At 37.4% G+C, this 23,049-nt stretch overlaps 1 protein-coding gene across 4 annotated transcripts in view; it reads left to right on the top strand.

Annotated features, from left to right (window-relative positions):
- aplp2 (amyloid beta (A4) precursor-like protein 2) overlaps nt 1-23,049 on the top strand; it is an 82,232-nt gene that overhangs the window by 50,510 nt on the left and 8,673 nt on the right. Inside the window, exons 4-14 of one of the 4 annotated variants that reach the window (XM_084409860.1) lie at nt 1,510-1,622; nt 3,138-3,379; nt 5,182-5,387; nt 6,690-6,857; nt 9,420-9,550; nt 9,699-9,773; nt 9,857-10,015; nt 11,105-11,233; nt 13,406-13,505; nt 16,189-16,362; nt 19,370-19,405. In XM_084409860.1, coding sequence (XP_084265986.1) covers nt 1,510-1,622; nt 3,138-3,379; nt 5,182-5,387; nt 6,690-6,857; nt 9,420-9,550; nt 9,699-9,773; nt 9,857-10,015; nt 11,105-11,233; nt 13,406-13,505; nt 16,189-16,362; nt 19,370-19,405 — 1,533 coding nt within the window. The remainder of the gene's footprint in view (nt 1-1,509; nt 1,623-3,137; nt 3,380-5,181; nt 5,388-6,689; nt 6,858-9,419; nt 9,551-9,698; nt 9,774-9,856; nt 10,016-11,104; nt 11,234-13,405; nt 13,506-16,188; nt 16,363-19,369; nt 19,406-23,049) is intronic. The other 3 variants (XM_084409861.1, XM_084409862.1, XM_084409863.1) reach the window with 3 other exon arrangements.

Genomic DNA, 23,049 nt, shown 5'->3' on the forward strand with positions numbered 1-23,049 from the left:
GTAGTTTCTCATGTGTCAGTCAGTAGGTGTGTTTCCATTACAGATTTGGGTGTTTCTCCCTCATTTCTGCTTCGAGGTCTTGGTTGTGGCATTTCTTTGAGGTTTATCCAGTGGAAACCAGTGTTCCTGTAATTATTTTGTCTTTTATGAATTTAATAAAGAACTCACACTGCGTCATCTACGTCAGGCGACCTGCAAATGCGCAAAAACTGTTTCCATTGCAGTTTTGCGAAATATTTATTTTTCGAATTGCCCGAAAAACCACCTCATGCGAGCGTAAAAAAACGTTTTTGCGATTAAATGGGAGGTTTTGCGAAATAGACGCGTTTCCATTGGCCGTATTTTCAATTCGCAATTTCAATTTGTGAAATTTAAAGGGTAATGAAAATGCGGCTTGTGTTGATTATTGTAATATTGACAAACTCAATTGAGATGAGCAATTCTAAGATTTTCGCCTATTTTCTCTTTCACTGCCCAAAATTTCTGTGCATTCCTGCTAGGGCTGCACGGTTCATTGAAATAAAACCAAAATTGTTATATAGCCTAGTGCGATTTATCAAATCACAAAGGCTGCAATTTAATGAAATAAATATATGCGCTGCGAGTTTCAGAGTGAAGCGCCGGACTGTGTTCTTTTACACGTGAGCAGCTCATGATCTGGTGTTTTTAGGGTCTCAGAGCTCCTCGGTTCACAGTAAATGCTGCTACACATGAACTCCATCTCTGCGTCTGCTCTGAGTTTGGGTCGCTTCAACGTGTGTTTGGGAGCTCAACATGCACCAATCATCTTCCCATAATGAGAAGATTTAAGGACTCCTGGTGGTTTTCCACAAAAATAAAAGTTTGATGGTAAATTGTTTAAATTATGCAACCCTGCAAACAAGCACAGATAACTCTGGATTTTTTTTCTCTCACATTTTAAATCTCAATAGCAGTTTTTATTAGAATAATCGCAATTAGATTTGTCCCACTTAAACACGCAGCACTAATTTCTACATGCATGTTAATTACATATACAGTGTTAGTTTTTCTGCACCCTCAATCTGACATTGTTCAGAGAAATAGGTAGTCCCACCCAAAACTCACACCATTGGTTGAGCCAGTATTAATATGTCACATCGCTCGAACAATCAGAAGCAACACAGTGTTCACACTCCCCAGGAATGTTAAACTTGATATGAGCAAGAATTACACCGTTCTCTTTAAAGAACGCGGCGAGACTTCCTGCTGCTATTTGCTCTGCAATCTCTGCTGTGGATGCATGTGCACACCAGATCTTTGTTCTGTCTTTTGGTACTGACCAGATGTCTGTTCAGATGCCACTTGCCCTAGTTGTAAAATGCTCATTATAGAATGCAAAAGACCATGTGTTGATGAATTATTGAGCTGTGTTGTTATTTGCTGTCCCGAATTTGCAATTCTGTTTTCTGTTTGCGTTGTACCAGCTGCATGATGTTAAAGCCTCAGCCTTGCCAATAATCTGCGTGCTGTGTGTTTTTATGTTTTCAGTAGGGGAATTCGTGAGTGATGTCCTCCTGGTGCCAGACAAATGTAAATTCTTCCACAAGGAGCGTATGGACATGTGCGTGAGTCATCAGCAGTGGCACGGTGTGGCCAAAGAGGTAAGACATCATTTCCAGCTCCACAGACATAATCACATAATACATGTACTCAACAAGATATGTGTCTGTCCACAATAAACGCGAAGATGCTATGCAAAGCAACAGAATTGTTGGCAATGAACATGTTTGAAAGTTGACATAAAGCTTTTTGAAGTTAGCTTTGGGACCAATGAGATTCGACATGCGTAAGAAATATTTAAGACGCGGAAGGAGCCGGTAAATTCGGTAAATTGAATTGCTGAAAGCACAGTTACAATCGCCTCACTGAAATTTTCAGTGGTCGTTGGATGTTGTTGCTACAACTCTCAACTTTTGGTCACAGTGACAAAACTAGGGCCCAGTCAAATTTTCTGAATTCTGTTTTAATGGTTTAAGTAAATTTAGTTATCAATAACTTGTCTAATTAATTGAAATCCTGAAATTTATAATCAAATTCAGGATAATAAATGTAACAATTTATTAAAGTTTTAACAAACAAAAAAATATTTTTAGGGTCTTATGAAATTAGTTAGATTTTTTTCCTAAATTGTTTAAATTTTTTTTATTCCATTCCATGTTAATGGTTTAATAAATTTTGGATAATCAAAACACGTCTAATCAATTGAATTCATAAAACTTAACTAACAGTAGACAAAAGTGCTGCATTCATTCACACAGACACGCAGAACATGCAGAATTCATATTTAAATAGCAGACTTTTCACTCTTTTATATTCACAAACACTTGTCCATATCATGATCTGTTTATTTTTCAGCCCTACTTTTGATTTATTCATCCAAAATTTACCAAATTCCATGACATTCCGCGTTATACTATAAATTCCATTTTCATGACTGGATTCCAAGATTCCATCCATGTTTTCCACATTGCTGAAATCAAAGGGCCATACAGAACATTTTGAGAATAATCTTGAGAATAAATACTTTGCAAATGAAATGCACTTTGTCTCATTTTATTTATTATTTTTTCCTTTTTAACTTAGATTTTTTTTTTTTGATGGGTGAAACCAAAAGATAAGATTCATAACAACTGAATAAATCTGACATCAGCTTCACTTTGGGGATCTTGTCGTTCTCGCGTGCAAATAATAAGACAGTCTTTATAAACTGTATAGCAAAACTCCTTGTGAAAACTATAGCAATGTTTAGGCATCTCACAGCTGTCAACATGAGTTTTTGACCATCGCAGATAGATATTGTCTTCACTATCTTCTTCGCGAATGAATTTGGATGCAGAATGCTGTAAACTTGGTGTACAGAACCACATTTAGCCTCAGTGTGTACGTGGTCAGTTCAGTCTTTTCATACTGTAAATCACTCCAAGCTGCCGTCTTTCATTCTCTGTGTGTGCATTCTGAAAGCATCTCCGTGCGCTGACTCCACTGATCCCGGGACAGACATTTAAGAGATCTGCTGAATTTCTTCGGGCTGTTCTTACACAGCAGACTGGCCTTTCAAACCACATTTGCTCTAATTAAATCGGATTTCTTGACTCTCTCTGTCTCTCTCTATCTAGGCCTGTTCTAAGGGAAACATGGTCCTGCACAGCTACGGCATGCTGCTTCCCTGTGGCATCGATAAGTTCCACGGCACTGAATACGTCTGCTGCCCGTCTACTCGTCCCGAGGAGCCCGTACCTCCTGCTTCACCCTCAAAAGAGCTTGATGATGAGGATGAAGATGATGAGAATGAGGAGGTGGAGGAGCCAGTCAATGAGGATGAGGATGAAGATGAAGATGATGAAGTAGTAGAAGAGAGGTAATGTGGTGTTAGTTGACATGCATGTGGTCCTTCTCAAAACTTCTCAAGTTTGGTTTCTTAGTCCAATGTTAGTTTGTGGTTTCTGAGTTAAAGAATATTAATTTACCTTTTATTTATCACAATTTACCTTGCACTATCAACAAGAAAACAGTATTATAATACTTCTGTTCGAATTCGGGTGGCCCGAGCAACGGCGCTATATGTCGGCGCTGCCCACGAGGCTATCAGCGCCAACAAATCATCATTAAACAAAGTCTCATGCGCGGAGGTCCAATTTAAGATTGGTGTTAAACACCGGCTCATTCACAAAACATCACTTTTCTTTTGTCAGTTATTTACGTATCCAAATTTCTGAAACAGGCACAGCCTCTCTGAGCGCCTCAGAGCAAACCCCCCTGGCACACTTATCAAAGGATGATGTATCAGTATGTCTGTGACCTGTCGTGTCTTATCGTTTGAGAAGTAGTAGCTGAAAAATTGTATGTGTGACAGCATACGCCGTGTGTGCGTTTGTGTGGGATAAATTAGGTTGACCATCTGGATATTTTCGAGTGCCATGCCTTTGACCTCTGACAGCTGTTTGATTCACTTCCATAAATCATAAAACTTCCAACCTGTTCTCCTCCCCTCCCTCTGTTTCCTATGTTCTCCTTCCCTCTCATCACACTGTGCTTCTGTCAGTTCTTTGTCATGCCTCCTCATACTTTTTTCCAGATTTTTCTGTGGATAGAACATTTTTACTGTATGTATGCATTTTTTTTTCATTTTTCAGTGTGTAATATAGCTGTTTGTGAATGTAAACGTTCTGCAAAGTTAAGTCGAAAGTGCACGATAAGTTAATGTCTCCTAAAAGAAAGAATTGACTCTGAACCGCCTAAATAAATTGTATTTCGAATCCCACTGCGTGACACTTCTACGTATAATAGAGGCACTTTCATTTTAAAGGTTTAGCAATTGTTTGTGTTTTTGTATTATTTACATAAAAAAAAGATTTAATTATTAAAAATGTGTATACATATATGTTTTGTTTATTTAGTTTTAGGCTAACACTTTACAATAAGGTTTCATTTATTAAAATTAGTTAACTACATTAGTTAAGTTGAATTAAAAATTAGCAATACTTCTACAGCATTTATTAGTAAAAAGTTGTATGTTAACATTAGTTGATGTTCTGAGAACTAACATGAACATGCACTTTTTTTATTAACTAACATTAACAAAGAATAATAAACGCTATCAAAATGTTTTGCTCATTATTAACTTATGTTTGTTAATGCATTAATTAATGTTACTAAATGAGACCTTATTGTAAAGTGTTAACAGTTTTGGTTATTTAAGTGCTTTCAGCACTAAATGGAAATGAGAAATGTTTCCTTGGCAACTAGCTGAAATAAAACAAGTCTTAATCTTTTTTCTTTTCTTTTTTCCAGATAATATTCTTTTTATTTTTTTATTTTAAGTAATGAAAGTGTTTTTTTTTTTTTTTTTTTTTTATGGTTTAAGTGAACAATAATAACCCTGTCATTTACTCACTCTCAGTTCTTTCCAAACCTGCATGAATTTCCAGTGGATCACGGCCTAAATTGTGAAAAATATTCAAGTTGCTCATAAAAACATATGGCCAGTTTAAAGAGCTTCAATTTAAAAGGTTGTTTTGGCAGCTATACTATTTCAAATGATGAGTAGGACGTTGTTTCTGGTGCTGCTTCTATTTAAAAAAAAAAATTAAAATGCAAAAAGACCAAAAAAGATTTAACGTTCACTCAATCATGTTCATTGTCTTTTTATCTCATTTTTAGCGAGCCTGTTGCCAACGAGCCGGACACTCAGGAGGACCCCGCTGAAGAAGAGGAGGAGCAGGAGGATGACGGAGATGAGGAGGACTACCACTACGTGTACGAGGATGAAGAGGAGGACCGAGACAGTGAGGAAAAGGATGAGAAGAAAGAGAAAGCTGTGGTCCCAGAGAGCCAGGATGATGACAAAACTCTGCAGGAAGTGGAAGGTCGGTAACACTCGGTTTCCTTTATTTATTTCCTGACTGCCACAATGCGTCCAATTACAGCAGCTCATTTGATGCATATCTCTGGTCCTGTTCACTATAGAGGCTTACAGTTATTTTTTTATTTTTTTTTACGTTATATCTGAAGTTAATTATACACTTTATTGTTTGCCATTGTCTGTACACCCTATATAGCGCAACAGTCGGGTTCCAGAAGTAAAAAATCTAATTTGTTTTCTCCATAAAGACTTATTTTTAACAATAATGTTTAAAGCTTGCAATATATAAAGATATATTACACTGTTAAAGCCACACGTCAGACACAAACTTTTTTTAATCTGCATGCTATAACCTGAATGACATTACTCAGAATCCTGATGAATGCACCAATCAGAGAAGTCGCTGTTACCATGGAAACAAAATTATGGTAGGGGTCAGCAGTGCCCACTGGTCATGAAACATGTAATCAATTGAATTTCCCTACGCTCTCAAACTTGTTATACATTTGTATGTAACTGAATATTTTGCAGTGAAGTTAGTTGATTTTATACTAAAGGGCTGTTCATGCAAGTTTATAAAAATATAAATATAAAGTTTTAATAATTATTCTAGTTATTTAAGAAAGCGAAGTCCACACCACAGCTATAACAATGCTAACAAAGTTATATTGCTATACCAGTATAACAACACTGACGAACAATATCATTTTTGCCAGCTGATGAATAATAAAAACATTGACAGCCAATCAGAATCCACATGACTTCAAAGAGCTTGAGCATTTAACATAACTGAGTCATAACTGCAGTCAGCTGATAATAAACAGAACGTTATTGGCCATTGGTATTGTAGTTATCGGAATAGTTATCTATGGAGAAAGTAAAAAGTAAAAATACTCCTGGACCCAAGGCCGCTGAAAAAGTGTGCGGCCACTATATCAACATCTTTGTTGATCCTGGAACAACATTCCAATCAACCAATCAGATTTGAGGGACAAGTTTACAGTTGATGCCAAATTTAGGCTTACAACCAGGGTTAGGTGCTTCTACATCAGTGTTATTCACCCATCATTCCCCTCTGATTTTAGGCAGAAGTTATCGGTGCGGTTAGGTTTATGATTAGGGATAGGGTTAGGACAATAATTTCAGACAGGAATGTTGCTCCAGGATCAACAAAATATGCATCTAGGAACATGTCTGTCTCGGCAAAATCACGGTGTCCCCCTGTTGCGCTCTATAGTGCAAGGGCTTTACTGATTGCTGCCCCTGGTGGCTGGAGGCTCTAACTGCGCCTCCCCTCCTGTGTTAGCTGTGTGTTCTCTGGAGGCGGAGACCGGCCCCTGCCGCGCCTCTAAGCCTCGCTGGCACTTCGACATACAGCAGAGGAAGTGTGTGCGCTTCATCTACGGAGGCTGTGCCGGCAACCGCAACAATTTCGACTCGGAGGAGTACTGCATGGCCGTGTGCAAACGTATGAGTAAGTCACACTCGTCATCAAGGACTCCGTCCCCTTCCGCTGCTCCTTCTCCTTGCTTTCTCTCACAATACTAACACTGTGTTAGTGTACCTAAACAGCCTGCTTTAAACTGTTTTAAATGCAGCCTTTGAAAACGAATGTTTGAGACTTAAAATTCTGATTGGATGAGCTGCAGTCAGTCATTATAAATGCTCACTGTACGTTCTATATCAATGCAATTTTCTGTGTTGCTTTACAACCGTGAACACTTTACAGGCTAATTAACGATTTATTTTACATGATTTAATTATTATTATTTATTATTAATTTTCAGGATTAATATTTTTGTTGCATTTTGTTAAAGCAAAACATCACTTGAGGCCAATCTGTTAATCAGTTAATCTGATCTAATTGAGTCTAATATGTTCTTTTTCCTGTTATTTCTGTTTGTGCAGTGCTGTGTCCCATCCATTATTACGCCGTCTTTGCTTTCGTTTTTTTTTTTATTATTACTAATCTGCCATTGTATTTGATTTGTGTAGGAGTAGAAACCATCATCCATGTGTTCTTGTGGCAACATGAACTGATGGATTTAATGTGATCTTTTTTTATCATGGTAACCTTCATGATTCAAGGTTTCTCCTGTCCTCTAGTATAGATGCTGTAGACTGCTTGTTCTAATCAATATGCATGTCTGATGTTGCCTTTTGTGCACAGCCTTATGGGAAGTCAAGTCGGTCTTGTCATCTGTATACTAAGGAAAACTGATTTTAGCTCATATCTTGATCATAGCGTGCTGAGTTGTGCAGTAACTATTAAGATAAATGCTAAGGGGGAGCAGTTCTGTCAGAAGAGCGCTTTTCAGAGGACAGGATGAAAGGAATGGGAAATGAAGGACTGTCTGGTTCTCTCAGAATCAGGGGAATTACAGAGCCATCTCCAGAGTCATAGCTCTCTGTGGGAAGCTTATTCTCCCCTGGTTTGATCTTAGTGGTCTCCTTTTTGTTGGCTGCTCCTCCTTTGCTTCCTTTGGACCTATCTGTTGATCTGTCTATCTGTCTGTTTCTGTCTGTAAATGTGTTTAAAAAAAATTGGTCTCTATAGCTCTTTTCCAAAAGATAGTGAGCTCCCTAAAGGCCCCGATATACTCATGGCGAAGTTCTTTTTCGTTCTTCGCTTTCAGAATCAGACTCAGACTCAGAAAGAGCTTTATTGCCAGGTGTGTTTGCACATACTAGGGAATTTGTTTTGGTGACAGAAGCTTTCACTGTACAAACAGAATGACAGTGACAGGACAGATAATAAAAAATAAATAAAATTGAATAAGTAAATAGGAAATAATATAAAAAAAATGGGGGTAAAAAGAAGTTCGAAATACTTGAGAAGTGGTGTCCTGTTAGCGAACATCCCATATAGATGAATATGTAAATATGTGCTGCACGCTTTCCTTTCAGTAAAAATAAACACAACAAAAATGATAGTGATGAGAAAACGGTAAAGAAAGCATCTTTCATAGTGATGTTTCCTGATCATCCTTATGTTTTATTCTGAGATAACAACCGGCTGGATGTACATTATCCCGCTTCTTGCCACATAAGGAAATAAGTAGTCACGAAATATTGATCTGAGTCAAAATAATATTTTATTAGGTCTTTAAACGCAAAGCCCCCGTGGAGAGAGCAGTTGCTAGCGCAGCAAGTTCAAACTAGACGGACATTAAAGGGATACGGTATACAGTCTAACCACTTATTACACAGCATTTCGACACATAATAATGGGGATATTAACACATAATTATGGGGATAAGAAATATTGATTTGAGATGAAACTGTTGGATTATAAGATAACAAACGGGTATGATTTTAAAACCGTGTACAAAACAATAGTCACAAAATTTAGTCCACGATACCAGATGACATAATTAAATAACTTTACACAAAATATTGATTTGACTGAGTTTTAATATTTCATTAGCTCACCAAACGCAAAACTCCCACGAAGAAAAACCGTTCCTAGCAAGCGTATAGCGCAGCTGACTTCAGTTCCCCGGATGAGTCTGTGTCTTCTGTCTTTAGCGGTTGTTATCGGGGAATAACATGCCGCCGGATGGCGCGATTGACCAATCAGAATCAAGTATTCCACAGAGCCGTGTAATAACATTGATGAACAACCTCGTAGCTCACAGTAGGTCTGTCTTTAAAGATTTATAAGTTATTGTTCAAAATCAGTTCCCTATGGATAAAAAGGATGGGAATGTTGTACTATTAAGTATGATGTTGCTGAGCTAAGCTTCTTACAGCAATAAACTCACAATACGTTTATGGATACTTTTCAGTACTGAATAAGTACATTTTAACAGACATTTCCCTCAACTCTGAAACTTTTCTCTGAGCTTGTCGCAGTGCATTATAGGATTGCCATTTTCACAATGTAATCATGCATTCCTGCCTTACGTTTTGTAGGTATGAGCAACAGCCTACGTTTCTGCAGTGTACTTGTGATGCCTAAAAATGCTGCCTAGCAAGTGTTTTGAAGAGGGCTTATATGCGCACTATTTACAAACTCTCTCTTTCTTCTCCTCAGTGCCGCCCACTCCTCAACCCACAGATGATGTGGATGTGTACTTCGAGACCCCAGCAGATGATAAAGAGCACAGTCGTTTCCAGAAGGCCAAGGAGCAACTCGAGATCAGACACCGCAACCGCATGGAGAGGGTGAGTGAGAGGTCACATTTACATTTTGATAAGAGTTGCCATGTGACATTCCCAACTGTTATAGAGTTGTTTCTGTTTGGCCCTTGAGGTCCAGCCCTTATTTGTGTCACCAGAGCCACAAGTTTTTTGTATGTGTTGCTCCCATCAGGTGAGGAAGGAGTGGGAGGAGGCCGAGAGCCAGGCCAGGAACCTGCCCAAAGCTGAGAGACAGACACTGATCCAGGTAAACCTCAGCTTCCATGCCAGAGGACATCTCGTACAAGATGTGACTGTTTATTTATGGGGGTTTTATTATTCTCTCTGCAGCACTTCCAGGCTATGGTGGAGTCCCTGGAGGAGGAGGCAGCCAGTGAGAAACAGCAGCTGGTGGAGACTCACCTTGCCCGGGTAGAGGCAATGCTGAACGATCGGCGCCGTCTTGCACTGGAGAACTACCTAGCCGCCCTGCAGGCTGATCCACCCAGGGTGAGACAACAAACAATGACCTTTTGCTCCGTTTACAAATGATATTAAAGGGATAAAGGACATTTTTTTCACTAATTACTCGCCTTTGTCATTCCAAACCCGTAAGACTTTCGTTCATCTTCGAAAAACAAATGAAGACCTTTTTGATGAAATCTGAGAGCTTTCCGTCCCTCCATTGGCAGCAACGCAACGAGCACTTTGACGCTTCAAAAAGTTAATAAAGAGATTGTAAAACCTATCCATACGAATCGAACAGTTTAATCCAAATTTTCTGATGAGACACAATCAGTTTATATGATGAACAGATGGAAATTAGGCTTTGGAAAAAAATTTTATTCTTTTAATGAGGCTTTTTTCTTCAACCTGATATCGGGACAGTTCAGCCTGACATTTTTGACCTTGACTTTATACCTGCCAAAAAATATCACAATGAATTTTAATTCAGAAATTATAAACATATGTTGATCATAGCAAGTGTATTTGAGTCATTGAATATATAAATTGCATGTGAATGTATTTAAAGTATCCATCTCATTGACCCACCGATTACTCTTCGAAAAGGAGATGCATGTTAATATCAGGTGTGGATTGCATTATTTTTTGTCTTTGCAAGTTCTGTGAGTAAGTCAAAGAACTTTGAGAGATAAGTGCTTCTTGAAGGATTGTTCTCATCTCATAATGACCAGATTACACTTCTCATGCTTAAGTCTCTAATGGGCGATGGTTGTCTTTCCCCCGTGCGGCGTGATTTAATGGTGGCAGATTACCTGTCCTCTATTATCCCGCTGAAACCTCATAACAGCGAGGGCGGCTTCAGTTACTTAAGATATTAATTTGAATTGGGCACCTATGTAATGTTTAATCCCCTGAAATGATTTGCACGAAGAGAGCCAGAACCGGACTCACACAAGCAGGTGCGTTTTCAGCATCTCTGCTAATCCTCTTGTTATTTCTCTGTCTTGCGGCTCTTTGATCCTAGTGCTGATTCACGGATCAGCCAACTCATAAAGAGACGTCCACCTGACTCACCCTGCCTTTTATTTTCTCTCCTTTGTGGTCAATTTATCTCCTCACTCTCTGTCTCCGCAGCCCCACCGTATCCTGCAGGCTCTGAAGAGGTACATGCGTGCCGAGAATAAAGATCGTCAGCACACCATCCGCCATTACCAGCACGTCCTGGCCGTGGACCCTGAGAAGGCCGCCCAGATGAAGTCCCAAGTCAGTGCCTCCCCAGCTGCCTTCCTTTATTGCTAAATCCAATACTTCATTTGATCTTTTCTCACCTTACGTAGTTTTGTCCAATTTATAACAGTTTTACTTGCCTTTTGGTCCCCACTTAATATTCAAAGACCACAAGCCATTTAATGGATGATTTCCCAAAGAGGTGTAAAAACTGTGATAAACAATGGTAGATGGCAGAGTAGAAGTGTTTGAAATTTTTTCCTTTCTAATTGGTGCTGCTAGTGGCACAGAAATAACTCGCGTACCATTTAAGCTTGGTAACTGAACGTGTTTTTTGTGCGTATGTACGGTGTTCAGCAGTTAAGAGGATTGGCCGTTAGTGAGTTAGCATGATTCTGGATTCTCTTGTTCGAACATTATATGAGAGATTAGCACTGCACTGATTTGATTGGATGTAACTTCAGAGTCTGAGCCTATGGCGTGGCTCTATAAATTGCATTCCAGACTGGCCTCGGTCAGCACGAATGTTTGTCATGGGAGACTGGACGTGGCACAGATCCAGAGGTGTACATTCACAACAGTTTACATCTTGTGTTTTTGTTTACTGACTGATAGCAGTTCCTGTTTATTTCAGATTTAATTAGGCAAACCTCTTGGTCTGAGGGGGATTCACAAAGCATTCTTAAGAAAATTCTTCTTAATTGCCATTTTCGTCTTGTTTTCTAATTTAAGAATATTTAGTTTTTATTATAACCTCTTACCTCCGGTTTCACAGACAAGGCTTACGCCTAGTTCCAGACTAAAATGCATGTTTGAGCTAAAATCTAATCTTAAAATGTCAGTGCCATTTAAAAAAAACTATTTTTATGTTTTATATGTTTATAAAAAGGCTACTTAAATGCCCTGATTGAACTAAGGCCTAATTATGGCTTAATCTAAGCCCTGTCTGTGAAACCAGGCCATAATTTTAGAATAAACTTAATTTATGTCTTAAGTCTTAATTTATGTTTTATGAATTTATTGGGTTGTTTCAAATATTAAGCATTACAAAATAACACTAGCTACATATGATATATATTACTAATATTAGGAAAAATAACTATTTATAGTAAACAGCATGTTAAAAAATAGCAGTCAGACCTGTGTGGCTTGTGCGGCTGTGATTTATAGAACGGTGTGTTTGAGAAATGGTCTGTTTTGGCAACTCCTCTCAAATGAGTAGAAGTCCAGGTATGACTGGCAGACCAACATAAACCTTCTTACTTCCTAAACCAACAGTGCGACAGCTAAATACAGTATGCAGGAACTTTCTGAGGTCCAGACGGGCACCTAGGCGGTCTACGAGGACATATATATATATATATATATATGTATATATATATATGTGTATGTATGTATGTATGTGTGTATATATGTATATATGTACTGTATATATGTATGTATGTGTGTATGTATGTATGTACTGTATGTATGTACTGTATGTACTGTATGTATGTATGTATGTATGTATGTATGTATGTCTGTATGTCTGTCTGTGTGTCTGTATGTGTGTATGTGTGTCTGTATGTATGTGTGTATATATATATATATATATGTATATGTATATATATATATATAAAATATACATACATACATACACACATATGTATGTATGTATGTTTATGTATATATATGTGTGTGTGTATTTTATATATACACACACATATATACACACATATACATATATATACACACATATACATACATACATATACACACACATATACACATATATATATATATATATATATATATATATATATACACACATATACATACATACATACACACACATATACATACATACATATATATATATATATATATATATATACATATACATATACATATATACACAAATATACAAGCCCTTCATTGCCATCTGTTGCTGGTTTTTGAGCATTGCACACAAATTTAGTGACAACAAAAGAACAGGCGTGGTTGCTCATACACAGACAATTTACTGCACACAGTCACACAGTTTCTTCTCCGCATTTCCGCATTAAGATCGCCACAAAGCTTTTGTTTTTCTGATTTACATCCATCCAACGCCACATGCCCTTTAACACAATCACAGACCTGTTCCATCTTGTGGAATGGAGTCTTTTTCTAAATATCATCTTGCATAAATCGACCGCTGTTTTAGAAGTGTGTGTCTGTGTTCCCTAGGTGATGACCCACCTGCGGGTGATTGAGGAGAGGATGAACCAGAGCCTGTCTCTGCTCTACAAGGTGCCATACGTCGCAGAGGAGATCCAGGATGAGATTGGTAAGTGTGGACATCTGGATCCGGGTGGTGGCTTGGAAAATGGTGGAAATGGACTTCTTTCAAACACACACAAGAAAAGGAATATGTATTTGAAATACATATATTATTAAAGTATTTGAAAGTATACCACAAATACATCTGCGTATTTATGTACAGTGCTTAATATAAATACCCTGCAATTGTACTTTTGGAAAGCTAAATTGGTGCACTTAAAGTTAGATTGGAACAACAAATTTAGTAATTAATGCACTTTAGTTATTCAGAAAAAGTGCTGAGGTCCAACTAAAGATATACTTAAGTATATTTGATTGTGCTAAAGTGGAACTATTGCAAGTATACTTTATGTACACTTTAAATATCTTGCATTTAAAGACTGATATTATACAGAGATCATACTATCCTTACTAATAGTGATAGTAAAACACATTTTAGGCTTAATATTTAGAAGTGTGCATTGTGCAATAAAGAAGTACTCCAAATAAAGTTTAATTACATCAGTAAGTCTCAAGGGATATGTCAGTATATATGTAAACTGATATGATTTGTAGTATACTTAGTATGAAATCAATTATAGGCTTTCTTCACTAGTTGTGCGATGGTTATTGTTGGAGAGAAGAAAAAGAGATGCTCTTCATGATAGAAATTTGTTAAAAATTTGAAGAGCCAGTTTTTTTTATGTTACAATGTTTAAATAATTCGCTTCTTTAACACTTGATAATTTAACTTCAGCTTTGATTCCACTTCCTTTTATCACATTATTTGATTTGCACCATGAACTTAAGAGTAAGAGTGAGTACTAGTGGCAGGTAATTTCTTCTGTTGCTAGGTAACAACTCGGAAGGTGGTGTCAGCTTCAATGTTTTACTCTTGCTTTTGTCCATTTGGTTTGACTACTGACAGTGAACACGGAGTATACACTGCTTCTGTCTGCCACAGATCTACTGCAAGGAATCAAGCTTGTGAAATGTTTGCTTGCAATACTCTAGTCTAGTGCAACTCTGAGATGAATCACAACATTGCAAACTTTGATTTTAAACAAAATAAGTATGTGTAAATTGGGAAAAATTTAAATTCTTTTATGAGGTAAACAGAAACTACAGTACAATATAAAACTATTTGGGTATAAGATCTGAAGATTATTGCAAAATACTTGAGTTTAAGGATACTCTAATACACCAAGGCCCGGATATACACACAACAAAGTCCTTTTTTTATTCTTCGTTTGGGGTAAAAAGTTTGAAATTGTCTTTTCAGGGATATACTGTTAGCAAACATCCCGAACCCGCTCATGTTGCTGGGCGCGGCGTTTAGATTAATGTATAATTAATTGCTTTATGGGAATGTCTGGTCGCTGCTGAACCCTCAGTTTTCTTTTCCATAGTGACAACGGCTTCTCTGATTGGTAGATCTCTTTCCAGGATTATGGGTAGTGTAGTCCTATAACTGTTATTAAACAGTCCATATTCAAAATGCTTCTCATTTGTGCATACATTTAATAAACAAAATTATTTAAAAAAAATCGTCTTTAAAATATATATTTTTTACATTAAAGATTAAACTCACAATCTCAACTTGTGGCTTCAACAGAAGCACATATCATTTAACTATCCTGGAGCTCATGGTAGGTCTTTCTTGACAATGCCATTATCACTAAAAAGGTTTGTTCATTCATGCTAAAAATCAGTGTCCTTATGGAGAAAATAGAGATTTGTACTGTTCTGTTTCTGTGGCGACAAGCAGCAATGATGTTACTGAAACAGACAGATTTTGCATAATCAATAACCATCCATTCCTGCAAGATAGGCTGAATTACATTTAAATAAATCGTGATCCGTACTGGAGTTCACGTGAACCCAAACCCAGACCTCCCTTTTTCAATCCATCTCGCTTGATGTGGTTCTCTAGTGTGCACATGAGCTCGGAAAACGGCTTTCACAGCAACTAAGAAACGCAGCACTCTAAAGCGCCCTTGATTTAACATGAATAAAGGTATACAACGATTTGGGGTCTATTTTATGTGTTCTGATGTGAGCTTTTAGTCCCCTAAAAAACTGCAGAATCTCTCTGCATCTCAGATGCCAAGATAATTACACCTGTATGAAAAGCTTGACTTCAGTAATTAGCTCTCATACGCACACCCACGCGCACACACACACACACGCGTGTAATTTGGCAACTCTTTTTATTGCTCGGCTTGAGCACATCTCACCGCAATCAAAGTAAATTAGAGTGTTCTGAAGCGTTTGTTGTGCCGTGTTGTTTGTTTCAGTTGGAAGCTTTTCCCAGAGACTCTGCACTTAACATTTTTTTTCTTTTTCATTTATTTTTACGAGAGGAGCACAGTGGCATTGTGTAGAAGAGATGAGACTAGTACGTGGGGTTTGACAGAACTGGGTCAAGACTCCTCCAGAATCCCACTAGTGTGTGAAGATGTGTAGTTTTTAAGCCAGACTCTGTGGAGAATGTTTTTGCAAGTTTTGAGAAGTACTAGAAAGGGTCTTTTTTTTTTTTTTTTTTTTATCTTTACCAATGCCTTGAAATGCAGCAGCACGAAACCTTGTAATGGATAATTGATCGCATTTATGACTGCTTCATGGTTTTGAGATAGATCCCTTCCTCCATTCTCTTCCCTCCTGTGATTTTCTGTTTTTAACCATGTTCCTCTCTGTATCTACCAATTAAGATGAACTTCTGCAGGACCAAAAGGCAGATATGGACCAGTTCCTGTCCTCCATCTCTGAGTCTCAGCCTGATGTCACTGTATCCTCTGAGGAGAGCGTGGAGGTTCCTGCTTTTGAAGGAAAGCCCTTCCGCCCCTTCCAGGTCAACTCTCTGGGCTTACCCGCTGAACCCGAGGGTAAGTTTCTTGTCTAAATTCACACTGACGAATCTTTCACTATGCACTCAATGGTCTCTCAATAGACTACTTGCGCAACTACTTCCACGTTCTACTTATTACAACTCGGGAGTTTACAATAACACCATTGAGCGCACATACATGCATGAGATTGCAGATTATTACTGCGTTTTATGGCTGGAAAATTGATTAAAACAATTAATCATGTTCTCAGTTTTATTAAAATAGTTTTTTAAAATAGTTGAATGAATGGATGAATTTGCGGTAAATTTAACATGTTAATTATTTAATTAATCTTTAACAGTAAAGTATTAACAATGCTACTACTTTGACTATTAAGAAGTTTTGCATAAACATGTAAATTACATACAGTGGAATTATTGACTATGAAAAATTACACACAAGTGATTAAAATATTTAATACAAATAATTAAGGGTTCATATTCATCAGGTCTCGTACACTTCAGCTTCGCGGTCACTAGTTAAGACGAGCACTGACATCCTGTGGTGGAAATCACGGATGTTCACCAGTCGCTGCTTTCTCAGAACGGCTTGGGTTGGATTAAAACTTCATGTTCCGTTGAGTTTGGAGAACTCTTTACACAGTAATCATTATAATATCTCCTCTCCTGTCTCTGAAAATGTCCAGATTTTTAAGTATTCTTGCGGACACTCGCTTAAGTGCCGTTTAGTCAACTCGATGCCTACAGCACATTGAAAATATACATAACCAGAAATAAATTAGTTGTACTATTTCAAAACGGAAGTGCGTCATGAAGCTCAGTGCAAGTAGTCCATAAGGTACTGTTGCCGAGGCAGGTTTTGCGTCAGTGTCATGTCTCTACTACCCACTTCCCTGTAGGACATAAATGGCTAAACCCAGTCGGTATGCTAGTTTTAATTGAACCTTGTTTCCGCCATAAAAAAAAAAAAAAGGTCATTGCAACCTTTTTAGCTCACAATTCTGACTGCTTTAAAAAAAAAAAAAAAAAATTGTGTATTTTTATCTCACAATTTGGAATTAACTCACAATTGCGAGTTTGTCTTACAATTAATAGAAAAAAGTAAGACTTGCGAGATATAAACTCGCAATTCTGACTTTATTTCTCACAGAATTGTGAGAAAAAAGTTGGTTATATAATAAAAGGTTGCAATTATATATATTTTATTTTATTCCATGGCAGAAACAAGTTTCCATCGGTATTAGCCGGTTAAGCTGGTCTCCCAGCCTGGCCAAGTTGGTCTTTAACTTGAATTCAGCTTCAGCTTGAACATCTGAAAAAAGTGCCGAACCAAACTGGGAGACCAGCAAGCCAGTTTAGGCTGGTTCAGGTTGTTTTCAGCAGGGTTGAACCCCATATCGTTCAGTTATAGCACAAATGAAGATGACACTAATACTAAAGCTAATATTGAATATCATATTTCCACTCTCTATTAAATATAATTTTTGTGATACTATACTGTTATAACCATATCTAATGCTGAGAGCATTCGATGAAGATTGGATTTCCTGTAGTAACCCGAGGATATGCTAGCTTAGTTGGTTAAATGGTTAGCTATTAGCTTAGTGAAACAAAGAAATAGTAAATTTGACCATTATTTTTGTTTCATTTATATCATGTGATAGCAGATAAATACTGTAAAGCACATTAATAGATGTATTTGCATTTAAAGGGTTAGTTCGTCCAAAAATTCTATTTCTGTTTATTACTACTCACCCTCGTGTTTTTCCAAACCCGTAAGACCTTCGCTCATCTTCAGAACACAAATTAAAATAGTTTTGATGAAATCCAAGAGCTTTCTGACTGCAACACAATTGCCATTTTCATGGCCCAGAAAGGTAGTGAAGATCGTTGAAATAGTCCATGTGACTACAGTGTTTCAACCTTAATGTTATGAAGCGACGAGAATACTTTTTGTGCACATTGGTCTAGATTGGCTACTTCATTGGAGAATTGTGACGAATCTAAAGTGAAGTAAAAGTCACATGAATTCTGATATGACTGTTCAGACTGCGGACGCATTGCAAAACATTAGACCTGTATCTGATTTTGGACCACATATGGAAGTCCAATCCGAATCGAAAAGATCAGATTCCATGTGGTCTGTGCTGTTCATACTGTTATGAACCAAACAGATCGCAAAAAGTCTGTTAGGGTCATACGTCACCCCAAAATAAATAAGTTATAATTTTTAATTCAAAACATCTCAATGGTTGTAAAAAAATATATTTTTCTTCTTTCAAAATAACATTTATTTTTATTTTGGGGTGAAATGTGACCTGGAAATTTTCCAGGAAAAGCTCAGCCAACAGTACCTTGTTCACACATTACTGAAATGGCTTTTTCTCTGGCTGGCTCTGGCTCTTGTTTAAACTGGCTCTTGTTCCGTTCTGAGTCAGTACTAAAGCTTTGCCTGTAGCTTCTCTCTCAAAGCCAGTCAGCGGAAGCTCTCTGGCAGCATGAGGCCTAGGCCTATTCGTGTTAATGTTTTCTAAATGCTGAATGAAACGCTGAAGTCCAAATATTGCACTCGGGCTGTAGGTTTCTGCTTATCTAAGCTTGCCTGAATCCCCACTGGCATCGCCTTAAACACAACGACATTTGAAGTTCAGCTAAAATCGTAAAGCCTGAGGCCAAGTGCTTTGAAAATCTCTCTCTTTCAGCGCCCAGTCCTGCTCTTTCACTGCCCTGCCAAGCCTTTAAGCAAATGCCAAAATGGGCGAAATTAAGGTGAAATATACAAAAAGAGCAATATAATAAGCACATCAGAGCCCAGGAGGGCTTTCATTATGACAGGCCTGTCCAGAAACACATCCTGGTTCTTTCTTTCACCTGTTCTTTGATTTCTTTTTCTTTTTCATTCTGTCCCTGCGGGATTTTCCTCTCCGTCTGCAGACAGAGCTTGATAACCCTGACTTACCTCTCTTTTACTCACTTGTTTTTTTTCTCTCTTTTTCTGTTTCAATCTTTTCTTGTTTTGTCTTTTGCTTGTATGCAATGCCTAGGCGATCTCTCTGAACCGCCTCGTGCCTTCAAGAAAGGTGGGTTTCTGCTGCTTTTCTTTTCCCCCCTCTTCAGCCTCCTAAATGTTGTTTGCTCTTATTATTATTAGTATTATTTTTATTTTTTGCATATAGGGCTGGGTATTGAGTCATATTTTTTCTATATTTACTTTTAATTCTATCTGATATTGGATCAGTTTGGAATATTTCAGTAATGTCATGCCTGTTTTTACACATCTTTTTACATTTTGTAGTACATTACGTGCATCGTGACTCCATGTTATGAATAAGGAGCATATTAAAAACTATTATTACTTTTTAAAACTCCATGCTAAATTTAAACGCACATAAAATGCGGGGTTCTGTGACCATGTCCTGGATTAATATTATTTTTTTGAAGTAAATATATATATATTATATAATTTATTATTATTTTATAAAAAGAATCGCTACTATTATTGTTGTTATTATTATTTAAGGATAATTCTGTCATTTTGGGGTTTTACAAATCTATATCTTATTGGTCCAATGAAAATTAATCCGAATTTTTACCCAGCCCTACTTTCATACATCTTGAATCATTTTCCCATCTATCCCCCTTTCTTCTTTTTTTGTTAACTGTATTTCCACCCCATAGTTTTGCTCTGTCTGTCCCTTCAGCCCTGTTAGCCATCTTGTTCTTAATTTCCTCTCTAAGCCACTCCCTCAGATGGAGAGACCAAACATCCCATCTCTCAATGTCTGGCCGGAAGAGCTTTGCCTAATGAAAAGCCCAAGCAGCTTGTTAAGCTAATCAGCTATTTGGATCTGAGAACGAGTCCAGTGTAAATGTGCTGTGTGGTGCTAAAGCAGTTATGGCTGCCTCACTTACCTGCCTGTGTCAGGAATACAAATAACCTGATTCAGACCCAGCTCTCTGTGGACAGATCCTTAGGACTCATTTGCTACTTATTGGGCATCCCCTCCTCACTCTCCTGTTATCTTGCGCTTTTAATGACAGTAGCTCGTTAATTTAGTAATTCCATTGCAGGACCGCTTATTCAACTGACCCACGGCTAGCTTTTGTTCCTAGATTGTACAATTGGAACATAAACCTGTTTACCATTTAACCTTGTGGTCCCACCTCATATAAATGCACATTTAAGCCACTCTTAGATTATTAGTGATGCTTACAAAGCTTGCAATTCACCATTACTATAGCTTATACTTGGGGTTGGGAATTGAAACAACACCCTAACCCTGAATATTAAGCTTTACAGCATAAATTGTTCCATATCGTTTGTACTAAAGACGTTAATGATACTTCAGCTCATGCAGCTTGTTGAAGAGTGGTGTGCTCTTACTTTTGAACTGGTGACCGGATGGTTTTCGTCTGATTTAAATTAAATAACTTGCTTAGAAAGTGGCATTGTAGCTAGCAGACGGACTTGAGGATTGGCTGTTTTACATGAGCTAGCTAGCAATCACTTGGCCCCAGGAGCTAGCTAAAAAAAACACCCAGAATGCCTTAGAAACTGTTCAGCAACACCTTACAACCACCCACAAAACACTAGCATCGTGGTGGTGAGTAAGCACAGGCGAGCACTACCCACATTTTCTTTCTGACAATGTCCATCTCTGATTGGTCTTTTTGTTTTTGTTGTCTCATTTCACTTGTTCAGTCTAATTTTCTTAGTTACACACATTCACCTCCATGTGTTAAGTTTTGCCAGTGGTGTGTGTATGTATTGTGTGGTTCAGTCGTGCATGTTTAAGCTGCAAGCGCTTCTCTCCAGACCTTGTGACTGCCGCTGAACATAGTTAATCTTTTAGTGGTGGTGACCTGCTGCTTTGACAGTCAAACAATGAGTGTGGGCGAAAGGTATTGTTCTCCTCTCAGCCAATGAGATTTCTCCGACGTGGTATTATGCAACCAGGACTCATTTTAGCCAGGTGTCTTTAGAAGCTTCCAGCATTGACATAGAATGTTTTCCACTGTTGTGTTACAACAGAGAAGATGCTATTTGCACTGTTTAATGTTTTAAATTCATATATATCTAATCATATGTCCCTTATGAAAGAGAAGTACGCTTTAGCATGCTTTTTAAAAGAGTCATTACGAAAATAATATACTTAAGTGCGTGCTGGATGTAGTTTTAGCCACTTAATTGTATGTTGCTTACAATTAAATGAAAATATTTTATTGTTAAACTTTATATTATATGCAAATTCTTTGCTTTTTTGACCCACTTAAGTATATTTTTATATAATTGCTTCTGTTGTCTTGAAATAGAGTGGTGTCAAAACCCAGAAGACTAATTTGCCACTGATTCCTTAAAGATTTTGTAATGTTTTTTTTCAATTTATGAGTAAAATAAAACATGTGGTAAACATTACTTGATGACACTACGTTGTTTAATAACAAACAAACATATCGAAAACACACATTTTGAAACAGTTATGTTTATTTTTTTGAAAACGTATGTTTCTAATAAGTATCTAGACAATACATAGGAAAATCTCGAAGGGACCAGTTGCGAATTAGTCTTCTGGGTTCTGACGTTATCCCTATGGTTAGTGTACTGCTGAAAGTACTGACAAGCATTCATCGTAAACCAAAATATACTTCAACGTCATTTCTACTGAAACTTGAATGTCATATTTTAATATACTTCTAATTACAAATTTATAATGATGTAACATCAGTGTAATATCAAATAACACACTACAGTTACAATTATAATCAAGTACTTTACACTTGCTTTGATATGTTAGTCAACACATCATAATAAATTTACTTATATCAATTGATATTACTAAATGCACCTTTTAAATGTTTACTTAAGCGTGTTAAGAAACAGTCATGAAAGTCTACTTTCTTGAAGTGCACCTTTGATTTCAGTATTTTATCTGCAAAAAAAAAGAAAGACTTTTAAGATTTGAAGTACACTGCATGTGCACATTGAATATAACTGTTCTTAATCTGAATAGCCAGATATTTAACCCATTCTTTTTTTTTAGGAAATGCTGTCTTTTAAAAAAAATTGTCAACATTTAATGCAGTAGTTTAAAGGGTTAGTTCACCCAAAAATGAAAATTCTGTCAGTAATTACTCACCCTCATGTTGTTCCAACCCCGTAAGACTTTTGTTCATCTTCGGAACACAAATTAAGATATTTTTTATTAAATCTGAGAGCTGTCTCACTCCTCCATAGGCTTCTAAGACATTATAACTTGCTGGCCCAGAAAATGTATTAAAGACATCGTTAATATAGTCCAAGTGGCTCCAGTGGCTCAATCCTAAATTTATAAAGCGACGAGAATACTTTTTGTGCGCAAAAACAAACAAAAATAACGACTTTATTCCACTTTTCATTTCCTTCTGTCTGGGTCTCGAGTCTTTTCACGTAGTGTTTAAGCATAGCGCGTCTGTGTTGCACGTCACCACGTAGGCTCACTATTGGCCGACGCTGGTCATGTGTGTCATACGTGGTGACGTGCACAGACGCGCTTATGGAGGAGTGAGACAGCACTCAGATTTAATCAAAAATATCTTAAATTATGTTCCGAAGATGAACGAAGGTCTTACGGGGTTGGAACAACATGAGGGTGAGTAATTACTGACAGAGTTTTCATTTTTGGGTGAACTAACCCTTCAAGGCCTTTTAATGTTAAAGCTTCGGTCCGTTACTTTTGGCGCTCTA

This window comes from Rutilus rutilus (genome assembly GCF_951802725.1).
Source record: "Rutilus rutilus genome assembly, chromosome: 5".
In the NCBI taxonomy this organism is placed as follows: Eukaryota; Metazoa; Chordata; class Actinopteri; order Cypriniformes; family Leuciscidae; genus Rutilus; species Rutilus rutilus.